The 13,966-nt window shown below is 39.8% G+C and overlaps 1 protein-coding gene across 1 annotated transcript in view; it reads right to left on the minus strand.

The window, feature by feature from the left end:
* Window positions 1-2,208: 2,208 nt before the first annotated feature.
* REV3L (REV3 like, DNA directed polymerase zeta catalytic subunit) overlaps window positions 2,209-13,966 on the minus strand; it is a 112,230-nt gene continuing 100,472 nt past the window's right edge. The window contains exons 25-32 of the mRNA XM_084203151.1: window positions 13,712-13,918; window positions 12,288-12,397; window positions 11,166-11,280; window positions 9,644-9,781; window positions 8,641-8,831; window positions 7,340-7,586; window positions 5,698-5,907; window positions 2,209-3,322 (exon numbers count right to left, since the gene is read on the minus strand). Coding sequence (XP_084059277.1) covers window positions 3,182-3,322; window positions 5,698-5,907; window positions 7,340-7,586; window positions 8,641-8,831; window positions 9,644-9,781; window positions 11,166-11,280; window positions 12,288-12,397; window positions 13,712-13,918 — 1,359 coding nt within the window. The 3' untranslated portion in view covers window positions 2,209-3,181. The remainder of the gene's footprint in view (window positions 3,323-5,697; window positions 5,908-7,339; window positions 7,587-8,640; window positions 8,832-9,643; window positions 9,782-11,165; window positions 11,281-12,287; window positions 12,398-13,711; window positions 13,919-13,966) is intronic.

Raw genomic sequence — 13,966 nt, forward strand, 5'->3', positions numbered from 1 at the left:
GCCCTGGGCACAGGTGACAGGAGTGAGTCTGTGTGGCCCTGTGTGCTTTGCTGGTGTGACATGGAAGCAAACAGTGTGGTAGGCAGAGAGAGGGGATGGAATGAGGGCAGCTGGAGCCTGCATTTCACCGTGTTTCCTCTTCCCATTTTTCCTCCTGCACTCTGCTCCGTGTGTGTGGGAAATAGGGGGTGTCAGCTGATGGTGAGGAGACATCCCACTGGTGGAGGGGCAGGGAGAAGGTGCAGGACACACAATGAAAGATACAGGAACTGTTCTGTGGCAGCTCCCCCTGGACCTGCCATCCCCCTGGATTCACCTGTGTTGACAATGCTATAAAAGGTTTCCCCACACCTGAGATCATGGTGCCAGAAGAAAATTATTTTAAGAAAGATACTGGGCAACCAGGAAGATTCTAAACTCCCCCAATTTACATGCTAGGTTTTGATGAAATTCCAGACTGAATGTCCTACATGTAAGACTGTTTTCAGGGATAGTTTACATGGATAGTTTACTTTACATCGTTTGCATAATCAAGTACTATAAAACCCCAGAAAATGAAATCAAAGCTGCATTGGGAAATATGCTGTAATCTCTTAGAAGCTTATCTACTGCATAGATACAGACACTTATTTGTCTTTCTGACCAGCGTCATCCCAGCAAATGTAAAAATATTGCACAAAACAAAAGATTTCTTTTTTTTTCCTGCCTGTATTAATTCCTGTGTGAGTAACTTCAATCCATCCCCATTTCTTCATTAAAAAGCAGGAGGCCTGTGTAGTAGGAATGGAGCCATAGGCTGGAATGCCAAGGTAAGAGCAGCCTTTTTCCACAAGTAAAGGATCCAAAAAGCAGTGGCTGTAAGACAGTGGAAGCTGAAAAATTATCTATGTAGAATCACTTTCCACTGATGTGTGGAGACCTGCCTAAATTTAGAGTCATCTTAATGAGGACTTGGAGCCTTCAGTGTCTTAGTTCTGGTCTTAAACTTGAACTGGGATAGACAGACAGAAAGTGTTCTCCTTATCCCCTAACCAGCCTGCTTTAACAGCAGGGGCTGCCCTTGACTGAAAATGAAATGCTTGAAGCAATTTAAGTTTAAAACAAGCTCTAGGACATTTCCAAGGATGAGTCCAGCTCATACCAATTCTAGGCACCCTCGATGGCCAAGGCTTAGCTCCCTGCTCTTGGGTTTTGGTGTTCCTCAAGGGTTGTTTTCACACAATGAATGTCAGTTTTCTCATGTTTAAATTTCCTTTCATAGTAAATTGCTTCCTAGTATCTACAGCTGAAGTGAGGATCTCTTTACAATGCAGATCTATTTTAAGTTACAGGTCCTCCAGAAAGCTCAAGTACTTACATGTTGGGGGTTGAAATTACTTGGAGTAACTGTATTACATTACTACTGCCCTGCTTATGCTAGAAAAGCCATCCCTCTGTTGAGGACAAGACCTTTAATCCATGAATTAGATACCTGAATTTGATAAGAATCCTATTTTTGTCCACAAACTCAGGAATAGTTTGAAGACGAGTGCTCTGCTCCAGTGTGAAAGGTAACCTCTTGCAGCTAAGTGTCATTTAATACTTTATTTATCCTGAGGCACTGCCAAGTGCTGGACTGTACTACAAGCACTCATTCCTGGCATTTGCACTTTTATTCTGTATGTGACCAATGCTTGAATGCAAGACCAGGCAAAGTTTTCTGCCTTGTTGTTTTGTTTTTTTAGAGTTACTTTGCATACAAGTGCATCGCAATCTGTGGATTTTCTATTATATATGTAATAGTTTTTATTCTGCTTGGTGTGGGTTTTATATTGTACTGTGTAATGTGACATTTGATAGACTGACTGGTGTCTTGACTGTAATAAATTCTTATCTGGAGAAGGCACTCAGGTTCCTTGATGTAAATAAAGTTTTCTTCTGTTTTTCAAACCTTCTCTAGACTTTTAAATTTAAAACTTGGTTCTTTTCTGACTAATGGAAAACTGGAAATGTTTCTCTTCTGGTTTGGGGAAGCCTCTAAGAACTTCAACTGATGTTTTAGATCCCAAAGTTTAAGCTGGATTCCTAACTTTAATTTGAGCAGTCTTGTTTTTACATTATTGTGTGTGCCAGAGAAGGAAACAAATTGAAGGTAAATATTAAAAAAAACCCATATCATTTTTTACCATATCATTTTATTCAACTTTAATATGGTTTCCATTATTAACTTCTAAAACAAAATGATTTCCAGTTTAGAAAACAATGCACTGACCACATAATTCCTTTTCCATTTTATACAGTTATACAAATATTCTAAATACACATTTTGTCAAGATGGTGGCAAATAAGATTTAACTGTACAGTACGTAAGGAAAGAAAATATTTTAAGCATATTTAGAAGCAATAGAAATGTCTATACAAAACAAGCAAAAATGGAATAAAATTTTATATTTAAAGTATTGCAACAGTCCCACAGGTTTGTAACAAAAATGTCTTTGCACAGTTCCTCACAATGCCCCATTAATAGCTAAAGCAAGACAGCAATTTTTAGAAAATAATGTTTCAAAATGCTACACATGGTACTACTGCTTGCACAGTCTGATCAAAATAACAATCTACTTGAAATCAAGCAAAACTTAGGAGGAGATATACCAACCAACTTTAAAATTATCTGTATAAAAGTCATTGCACATTATTTTACTCAGTTGTTTGAAAAGTAAAAAAGTGTATTTACAAAATATTTCGCAGACAAAATTATAAAGTGAATGGAGAATATATAAGTAACACGTCTTGATACTGACAGTTCAAGAACACACACGAATGGTTTTATCATTTCAAGAGGTTTTCAGTGCTCCTTCCTCCAGGAAGTAAACTCGACTTCTACTTTGAAATGGATTTACAAGATGTTACACAGAGCTATTTCAACATCAGCATTATAAAACAGTATGTTAGAAACATGAAAGGAAGAAGAAATTTTTACATCTTAAAAAGTGAGCTATTCATAGATCAACAAATGGGTTGGGGTTTTTTTTTTTCAATTTAGTTATGGTAAGCGTTCATTATTCTTCAGACAATAAACCCAACAGTTAAAATGGAAATCCTGGACTAGGTGAGAATTGAAAAAGCACCATGCACAATAGTCTTAGTGTGGTAAACACTGAAGGAAAAAAAATAGCACCTGGAATCCTGTAACACAGATCATTTAAAACTGGTCAAGCAGCTGGCGGAGATAGGGTGCCTTTGACAGTTCTCTGCTCACTCTGGAGAGCTTGAAAAGCACGGGGCAGTTGAGGGAGACACACTGGACCTGCCGGTCGGAGCAGCCTGTGCAGTTCTTGCATATCTGCGTTGCAGGGGAAAAGGAGAACAGGGATTTTAAACAACACAAGTGAGGCATAAACCCCTAGGGATTACTATAACCTCCAGCCTGGATCAGGCACAGCCCTTCTGCACAGAGCTTCTCCCCAGCATGGAGGGACCCACGGCAGCTCCCTTCTCTGCCTCAGCCTCTTGGGCTGCTGCCAGACAGCTCCTTTGGCTGCTGCTGTGGGGCTGGCAGCATCACCCACTGAACGGGGCAGAGAGCAACAGCAGGACTCTACAGCTTGGGCTTCCATCCTGCTAATTAAGTTCTACTTGCATGTAGTGGAACTTTTAAAAACAAGGTAAATAAGCTGACTGGGGTTAAGCGGGGCAGTGTGTTCTATTTGTGATAAACTTACTCTCTCTGAGTGAAAAAAAGAAAGAACTCTTGTCCTGCAGTTATTCGCTGCAGAGAAAAGGGACTTTAAATAAATTACTCATTTCAGGATAAGCTTTAATTAGAGCTTTACCTAGTCAGAGTCAATCAATCCCAACACTGAAATACACAGGCCACAGAAGTTGCACTGCTCTCCTTCAAGAAATTACTTGTTAATGCTGCTTGAAAGTACTTTTAATGTGAGATATCTGATGGAATAAAACAGCAGCAGGCACAGTTTTTCCAAAGGTAGACACCTTTAGGAAACTAAAGGCCCCTGCTTTACTATTTGATTTTTAACCCTTGCAGCATTTGCCACCTCCAACAGTTTTTCCAAAACCTTAGAAATTTGCTTCCAACCACACCTCTGTTTTGTAACATTAAAATGTTACACAATTTATCCCATCACTTGCATAGCCTGATCAACAAACCCAAATTGTATCCCTTTGCTTTTAAAACTAGTTCTTTTCCTTCCTTCCACCTTCCACGGTGATGCCAGGCCTGCATCAGCACCAAATCCCTGCAGACTGACAACAGCTGGAGAGGGGCAGCCCCTCCTGGCCAAGTCCCACAGGTGGCACCTCAGAGGATGCCAATCCTGTGACCAGAAGGAACAGGATTTAAACAGCTGGTTCTAGGTTTGTAACCTCAGAATTCTATCCTAGCTCTCCTGAAAGAGGCTGTGGCTGGTTTAAATGTAAGGGACCAAACTAAGTGGTACTTGAGACAACTCCTAAGTTCAGTTTGTGTTCAGGGGAGAAGTCTATGGTTTTAACCTAGAGCACGTAATTTTTGAGTGCAGTTTAAAATAATGTACAGCTCAATGTTATATCAGTTTTCTGCTGGCTCCAGCATGTTTCTAATCTCAAAGGGCTAAAAATTTAAGCTGTGAAGGATATATAAGCCTTCATATTAAAATAAGACAGATGCTCTTACAGAGACATCAAACACTGACTGGGACAGGATCCCAGGCCTTGCTGAGCTGTTGTGTGTTGCAGGGACAAGAGAATGTTCTAATCAAACCCACTGACCCTTCTGTGGGGCTGGACCAGCCTGCCAAGTTCTGCTTTATTTCAGAACAAGAGCAATGCAAAGGGTTCAAAGTACCACAGGAAAACAGCAGAACATGCAATTCCTCATTTCTGCCATTCACAATGCAGATAAGGGCAAATATTACAAAATACAGAAAGAAGTGCACACCTGAGTAATGAAATATTTATGAAATGAATTACAGTGTATTTTTAGCAACCCCATGAGAACCTATGAAATCAATGCTTAGATTTAGGAACATTTATATCCCTGACATTCAGACAAGTCTTCAAAATGGTTCATGTGCTAGTGCTAAAAATAAATTTTAACTAAAATATTTATTAATTATAAAATATGACAGTATGAAAATTAGGTGAGGGTATGCATATGTTTCCACAAGGGGAGGCACTGTGCTTTGCTGTAATATATTCATGAGCACAGTCAGCTACCCTCTTAATTGACTTCTAGCTCAAGGGGAAAAAGCAGCTTGGAAAATTCCTATTGAGAGGAAAGGTAACAAGAAAATCCCCAAGCTAAACCACATCCATGTTTTACACATAAATAAATAAATTTTCTGACCCAAACATTTTTGTTTCTAGAATATCATCTGTTATTTTACTGCAAAAAAGAACGAATCTTTTACACTCTCACAGCTCTCTGTCATTATAAATATTATATACAAACCATTTAAGGTACTCTTAAAAATCAGAAGAAAATGAGAAAAGCATCTTCTGTTCTGACCCCTTCCTTTGCCTTAGCTTTTCAAAAAGCCTAGGAGAGTAACAGCTGCTGTGCTGCCTTCAACAGCAATGGGTAAAGCAAACAAGCTGCAGCACATTTAACACCTGGACCACACTTCCCATTTCTGTTGGGAGTATTCAGTAACGCACTGCTTTGAAATTTCAGCCCCTGTCTTCTGCTGGCAGACATCTGACAATGCTCAATCGTACCTGGAGCAGCTGCTCTTGTTTACGCTCCAACTCTCGGATTTCTTGGTTGAGAATCACTGCCACATGCTGTGGCTGGCTTCTGCATTTGTTACAGATCCCATACTGGGTCAGTTCATCACACACAGGACAGTGTAAGGTCGTGAAATACTGGGAGATGGTGCCTCTGCGTCCTTCTAGCTCAGTGTGGGCAGCTGAGGCAGCCTTCTGAATCTGTCAAGAAAAATAATGAAGAGGTAATGAACTTCCAAAGAGCAGCTTGCCTTATTCCTACATTACATAGTTGTTTTTTTTTTTTTCCAAAGGAGTACGAAAGTGCAAGATGGCCTGCAGGGCCTGGGCTCATACACAAATTATGAACATGGATCACAGCACCCTGAAGAGTAGAGCACTGGCCCTGAAGTGATACACTGAACAGACCCCTCCCCGACACCTATTCCACAGGGAATCTGTAACCAGAAAAATCCTTGGTCACACATCCCTAACTCCTGATCTCACCTCAAACTCTGCCTCCTGCAGCTGTTCCTTTTTCAGGTGCTGGTCTGATTGGCATCTAAATGTGCCCTGCTGCAGCTCCAGTGGCTGCCTTCTGACGCTGCCTGCCCTCGAGTGTCTGTGCCGGGCAGTCCTGAGCACAGCTCTGCCATGCTGCTTTGGTCCATAGCACTAGCTCATGCTCGGATTTCCTTGGACAAGGCTCCACCACCGGCCCATTGCCCTGGGAAGTTTGTTCTCTGCGCTTACTCCTGCTGCTGCATGACTTTTGCTTTGTGCTATCCTTCACTCTCCTGCTGCTCTGCTCCCTGTGACTTCCTCGCTGCTCCTTGGCCTTGCAGAAAGCCAGGGCTCTTTTTACCTTTTTAGAACAGCTTGTTGGAGATACTTAAGGTGACTGCCACGGTGCCATTGGAAAGGTAAAGAAAAGAAGAAGAACTGAAGTCAATCAAGGCTGTATTGGGAAATACAGCTATACTGCTATATTGCAGTGGGAACATGATGTATTACTACGCTGCTGCAGTCTGTTCTGAGCAGAGTAACCAAACCACACAGATACACTGTCTTTCACCAACCCTTTTTGTCAGGGGAATCACAAACTAAAATCCAGCTATCTAAAGCTTCTTTTCCTGCATTTCAACAACTTCTTTAACTTTTAGGGAAGTCATGTTTGGGTATTATTGGCTTTAAATTTCTGGCGAAAAAATTTTTGAAGTGTTCCTGCTGCTGGGGCATGCCACCCTTTCTATACAGACAAGAGATGTCAGAACATTTTGGAAAAACAGAAGTTCCAACATCTAATATAGAGAGATATAAAAAGTGGTACGGCCAAACAGATGCACATACACATACTGCTAAAAATAGAGTTATGGCAAAATAATCTCTTAAACTATAGAAGGGATCAGGAAACAGAGGATGACTGTGATCAGCCCTGCACAGAAGGGTTGGAAAAACTGATTTACTACGTGAAAAAAAACCCACACAGAAGATCTAAGAATCAGAACTGCATATTTGAGCATCAAACACTACTTCACAAAAACACCTTTGCTGTTGCCGCCTATCAACCTTATTCCACTAAAGAAGTCACAGCAAGGCCAAACACTGCAGCCAGACACACTGCGCTTGCTAACTCTTGCCTGCAAACACTCACCCGGGGCAGCTCGTGGTACCAGCTGAAGACGTCTATGCCAATGAGCGAGAACACCCTGGCCAGGGGGGGCAGGATCTGCTTGGTGATGTAGTAGGTGGCGTTGAGCCTCAGGCTGGGGTCCTGCAGCAGCTCGAGGGGCCGCCGGACGAGCTGGATCAGGGGCAGGCCGGGCGTGCCGTACACGATGACGTAGGGCACGCGCTCCCCGACGCGCGGCTCCGAGCGACGGTCGTAGGCAAGCATCCTCCTGCCAAAACACAGCCTTGAGAATGCATCCAGAGGCAGATTCATAGTTATTTCATTTGACTGTAAGCTTCCCCATCTGATTAGATTAGTTGCTCTCCATATGACTGGAGTTAGTGCCGATTATGAAGCACAGGACCAAAATGTTTAATTTTTATCTTGTCTTGTCATCAGATCTAAATTTTAGAACCTGAGGCACAAACCCTAAAGACACGGTCTGTTTCAGGTCACTTGGATTTGCATGCACACTGTTTTCTAGCTACCACTTCCTTAAAGAAATATTTGAGTAAGGAAGAGCCAGGGTACTAAAAAGAGCTCAAGTACAATTTGCTTTCTGGTCAAATTCTGGTCCTTTGCTTTCTGAAACTGCTTGCTCAGTAGCATGATACCTGCTTCAAACTGAATTATCCTTCACTTAGAAAGCAAAGGACAATTCAGTTTGAAGGAGATATCAGTTTTGGACTTCGACGTTTTATTACAGAAGCATAGCTTAATTGGAAGACCTTTTGTATTAAGCAAGGTGGCAAAATGTTTCAGCTTACGTTATCTGCCTTTCTATTACTGATCAAGGATATCAACAAGATGAAATATTAACTTTAAGTAAGGTACTTTATTAAAAATGAAAAACTATGCCTGGTAATGTATTTCACAGCACCAAGAGACATCACTGTCACAATTTGTAACACATCTAATAACTGGGAGTGATGAATAATCTTGGAGAGTCCAGCCCTTGTACAAAACCCAAGCTGTAAGTAACAGAAGTGAACACACTACTACAGTGCCCTGACAAGACTTTCCTCTTGAACGTGTGGCTCTTTCCAGGATCATCTCTTTTCACATACAGAAGAAATTTAGCGACAACTGCTTCAATAGTATTTGAAGAAAACATCTGACTGCTACCTGTAACTTGACAGTACAAAGGTCAAGAGAAAAAATATCCACAATCTGCTATCCCATCAGTACAAGGATCAAGAGCTTCTACCCATAACCTGTCAAACCTGTCAGCACAAGGGTCAAGATAAGAAATATCTGTGATTAGCACTTCTTGATCTCATTACCTGGTGATTTCCAGAGCAGGTACACAGGCTCCAGGTTTGTATGCTGAGCTCCCTCTGTACTCTTTTGCAAAGATGAAGTCCTGCATGCTGGCTTTTCCTTCCAGTAACTTCATGCATTGATTCTGAACATACTGCTTGATCTGACTTATGTCCCGTGTTTCAAATAGCAGCTTGATAGAACACTCAAGTATCTTTACAACCAAAAGAGAAAGGTGAGAAAAAAAATGTATGTTTGAATAAAAAACAATTAATTGCAATTAATTCAGTAAATTATATGGAAATACAGATACAGTGCTTAGAAAAAGTATCAGTGGTGAAGTAGAATATTGATAGGTTGCAATGTCTTCCACCTAAAGACATTTATAAACACATTACTGGACAACTTTTTCCTCAATTTGCCACATCTTTCATGACATCATCCATACTCCAGCACTAAGATTTTTTTCAACAATTATAGAAGTTTCTAAAGTATGAGAGAAGATGTTTTATCCTGCTATCTAAAATATTTTGCCATGACTTTACCCTTCTATGTTATTATCTTTTTTATTGGCATAAATTTCTTTTAATTTGGCTAAGGACAAGATTTCCTAATTTCTTTTTAACCTCTCAATACACAGCTTAAAATAAACAGGTGAAAAAAAAGGTTTTTAAGGGAATTCTTAGCTGAACTAGAATTATGTAAGTGAGCTATTTGGAAGACAGATCACTGTGTCTCACTCATCTGGCAGTAATACTTCCAGCTGAAGTGAACTGGATCAAGAATGGTCTTTGAGAGGGCTTATATGGGCCAAGGGCTTTTTATGGGATGAAATATAAGCTGTAAAATACAAATCCTTGTAATGCTGTAAAAGATCTTCAATTTATCTTTCAAATAGCTCACACAAGAAAAACAGATGAAGATTAAGACAACTCAAAGGCCTAGAAACTTTGAGAAAGGACAAATAAAAAGTGAAAAAACAGAAGATTGTAATTTCATTCAGGAAGAAATCTATGAATAGCTTACCTTGGAAACAGCAGGACAGGAGTCCCTTCGGACTGTCTCTATGCCTTTGGCATCAAATACGGGGTCCTTCTGGTCCAGTGTTTCATACATGTAGCCCACATACCTCTTTTTAGTTTGCAGGACACATGGCAAGTAGACCTGGAACGTTTAGAAAGAAGACAGCCCAGTCTGGAATGTGTTTGGAACATAGAGGGTTTCCTAAGGAATACTGTGCTTTCTTTGTTTGTTTGCTTTTATTTGTTAAATCATCACAACTGATAAAATAGATCAAGGGACTCTTAAAGGATGGCTGAGGAAGTTGGGATTCTGTGATGTTCTATTCTTAAATCACTTTATTTTTCATTTAGCTGAAGCTCAGATGGAATGTGACACACAGTATACATTGTTGCAAGTACCTTTACTTTTCTGGATTGCACCTGTCACCATTTCTAATGTAACTCTATTATCTTTCTTTCTTCTAAAGACAACTTCATTTTAAACATCAGGGAAGAAAATGTTCCCAGCACAATTAGTGGCTTAGAACTTACTGTTTTCAAACTTAAGGAGATGCCAAAAATCTGCTAGGATCTCTATTTGAAACAAATATACTTTTTAAACGCCTGTGCTTGGAGAACAGTTTTCTCAGGACTGGATTTTTAGGGTCATGGTCTCTTTTGCTTGTTTTCTCCAACCTCTTATTTGATTCTTGACTGTGGTAAGTATTCCTTGAATACTTTAAAATGAAAGAATGGAGAACAATTTCTTCTTCATAGCATTACTAGGATAACATCATATCTTCCTGACTTTCATGGAAGAAGGAGCAGTGAGTTTAGGTTGCCTCAGGCTTACAAATTTTGATTGACCTTATTGAGTCAGGTATGTACTTTGAAAATATCCAGACCACCTGAACTAATGCTAACTGACCTGAACACCTTGCTAATGACTTCACAGTGACAATCTTCCTGCAAAATCAGTAACATACTGCCTTACTCTTCTACAAAAGATTTGTTGTGGTTAATATTTCTTCCAGAAGCCTAACGAATGGATTTTAATGACTTTTCATTTTACAGGTGTATGGATCATGTGGACATATGCTGAAGTGAGTGTGCTAAGGCTGGCTGAAAAATAAAAATCAGGCTTGTAATTAATGCACTGGAACTGGGGATGGTGAACATTTCTGCTAAGTTGCACATATTGATTCAATTGTAGGTACACAATACCAAACTGAGGGAGATATTTCCCAAAAAGAATTCAAACTGCCTGATGCTGCCAGGACAACAGGCCACTGATGTGAAATTAGGAATATTTCTCTTTATTGTTCACACTGTAGTGCTCCTCTGAAAAGGTCCCCGAGGCATTAAGGAGCTTGCAATGTATTGACAGAAATGGCACGTGACTTGTTTATCCTTATGTATATTAGGGTTCAGAAACATCTTTTATCTTCAACTTTTTTTGGGCTTTTGTTTGGTTTTTGTTTTGTTGTTGTTGTTGTTGTTGGTTGGATAACACCCAACACATTTCAAGCAAAATACTTTCCTTTTACCTTTTCAAACTTCAGTTTAACAGGCTTGGGATTTGTTGCTGTCACAGCTTCAGCAATTTCTTGACCAATCTTAAAAGACTGCTCCTTTGTGGCTCCTTTCAAGAGTACAAACATGCTACAAGAAATCAGACACAGGAAGTGAATGCAAATCTATTCAACATAGTTCCTGAAAACCATACACTGCAGTTTCCTGGTAGCAAGGCAGGGATGTTATTATGAGTTGTATTCCCCTTCTTCAGCTAGAAAAGCCAAAAATCTGAGAAACTTCAGTGTTCAGCATGAGATGAGGAGTGCCAAAGGGCTAATGAATGCTGTGACTATCTGATGAGGCAGGGAATGGACTGCTCCCACACATTGCAAAACTGGAGTTCCCAGGGAAGTATTGTAAAGAGCTCTGGTATACCATTTTTTCCCCACTACGGGAAGCAGCAGGATTTTACTTCCTTTCTCCAACAATTTTTTTTAAATGAAACCACTATGAATTCAGTATCTTTGAAATGTCAGGTTTTTTATCAGATCTGGCTGAAATCAGCCACTGGATTCATAAGTTATTAAGAAAGGACAGCCAGACAAGCTTTATTTCCCAATGGCTGAAAAATTGTCCAAGTGTGGAACAGAGATGGATATGCCTAGAGCATGGCTATTATTTAGATGAAAGACTGACTGAGAAAATGTATGTCAGGCAGCCTAATAATATCTCTGTATGCTCTGGTGGCTGCTTTTGAATTGTATCCACTTCTGAAGCTTAAAACAGTGCCTGCCTCGAGGTGCAGTGCCTATATATATACTCTATTTTCAAAAATAAAAATGGCATCAGAAACAGGCACAAAATAAATAATAATTTGGTAAATGAGATTTATATTCATTCACAACTGAAAAAATATTTTCCCCCCTCTTTCTGTTCCACATAATTTTCAAAAGAAAGGAAACCTTTAAAGTACTTAAAGAAACCCAAGCAAATTCAGTATTATTCACTTTGCATATTCTGCAAGGCAGTAAGCAACATCCAGAGAAGATCCACATATCCTTTTCAGCATCATAAATTTGCCTTGCTGAGACAAAAGCAAAATCTATCTCTCTATAAAGAACTATTATGATTTTAAGAAGCAGATCATGAATTACCTGTCTGTATCACCATATACAACGTGAGCACCCCATTTTTTGGTATCATTCACCAGTTTAATGGCACGCTCCAATGTTTCTCTGGCTTTGTGGACAATGCTGTCTCCAATCTGCAAAGTTAGATTGAAAATCTTTATTCTACTGCTAAACCAAATACTAGCTCTTGGTAAACACAGTCTAACCATGCTTGATCTTGTTATGAAAATCATGGTATTGAGATGACATATTTTATTTCATGGTTTAAATGCATATAATAAATAAAAAGGTTGCTTAACTTACCCCAAAATAACAAAAACTAAAAGAAAAATTATCAAAAATTACTAAGTAGTAAAATAAAGAAGAATTTGTTTTAAACTTCTTTAGATGTTTATAATATATATTAAAAATCTATGGAGCAAGACAAGACTGCTCAGGATCGTTTTCTCTAGTTTTTGGAGTCTGCTGATTCCTATGAAAATGAAGAAAAAGCTAGAATGTTTTGTTTTATTTCCATTACTAGAACTGTAATCTAATCTACCTTTGGAAACAGTTCTACAGAAATGCCAACTCCAAATGCTCCTTTACAGGAAGAAAACGACCTTTATGTTTTTCTGGAAGATCACAAATAAATACTAAGTTGCTGATTTTCAGAACTACAAATAAAAGCATGTTCCAGATTGCAAGGCAAGATGTATTCTATTGCCATCTGTATGGCAGTTGTCTGGCGTCAAGTGGGCAATTCTCCTTATCTCTCTTCCTGAGTGATCATAATCAACAGGGGACATCTGCTGATAAGGGGCTATTGAATGTCACCACATGACTGATAAGAACTATAGCAACCCATTGTGAGATGCTCCGCCCAGAGGGAGGAGCCAAGCATTCCTACACAGATATAACCTGGAAGATTCTGACACCCCACACAGCTCTTCTCCACTGGACTCCCCAGAGGAATGGCTGCTACTTCTACTTCCATGGATCTGCAGAGGAAGAATACACCCCTTTCCTACAGGACTCCCCTGCTCCAGCAGAACCACACCTGACACTCCAGGAGGACTGCAGCCCCTTTTCCAACTGGTCTGCTACCAACACCCCGACCCACAGGGTGTCAGGTTGAGTTCTGACTCTGACAGTGTTGTTCTAGTGTATTGCCTTGTTTTATTTTGTTTTATTTTTTTCCCTTCCCTATTAAAGAACTGTTATTTCCTGCTCACATATTTTTTGCCTGAGAGCCCCTTATTTAAAATTCATAGCAATTCGGAGGGGTGGGGAGGGTTTGCATTCTCCATTTCAGGGGAGGCTCCTGTCCCCTTTAGCAGGCACCTGTCTTTCCAAACCAAGACAAAGCAGCTTTTCTGAAGGTATTTAGTTTGTTTCAAATAATAATATTATGTTATCTGACTAGTGATTTTCCGACATTTTTATACATTTTTACCTGCAACCCTTACCTCAGTGCATGGCATTCTTCCAGAAAAATTAGCAGCAGTATAGCCAAAAGTGAAATTAGCTATGTATTTAAGACCCAACTGACGAGCTTCAAGCATTCGAGTCACAGCCTTGTCATGCTTATAAGCTTTCATTGACTGTTTCACCATTATCCTGGTCTTCAAGATTTCTTCTAGCATCCTTGGCAGCACACCCTTTCTTACTGAAGGCTGCCATAAAGGGAACAAGGCAAAACATGGTGTTAGAAAACTCAACAG

Source organism: Fringilla coelebs (assembly GCF_963513975.1).
Source record: "Fringilla coelebs genome assembly, chromosome: 3".
NCBI lineage: Eukaryota > Metazoa > Chordata > Aves > Passeriformes > Fringillidae > Fringilla > Fringilla coelebs.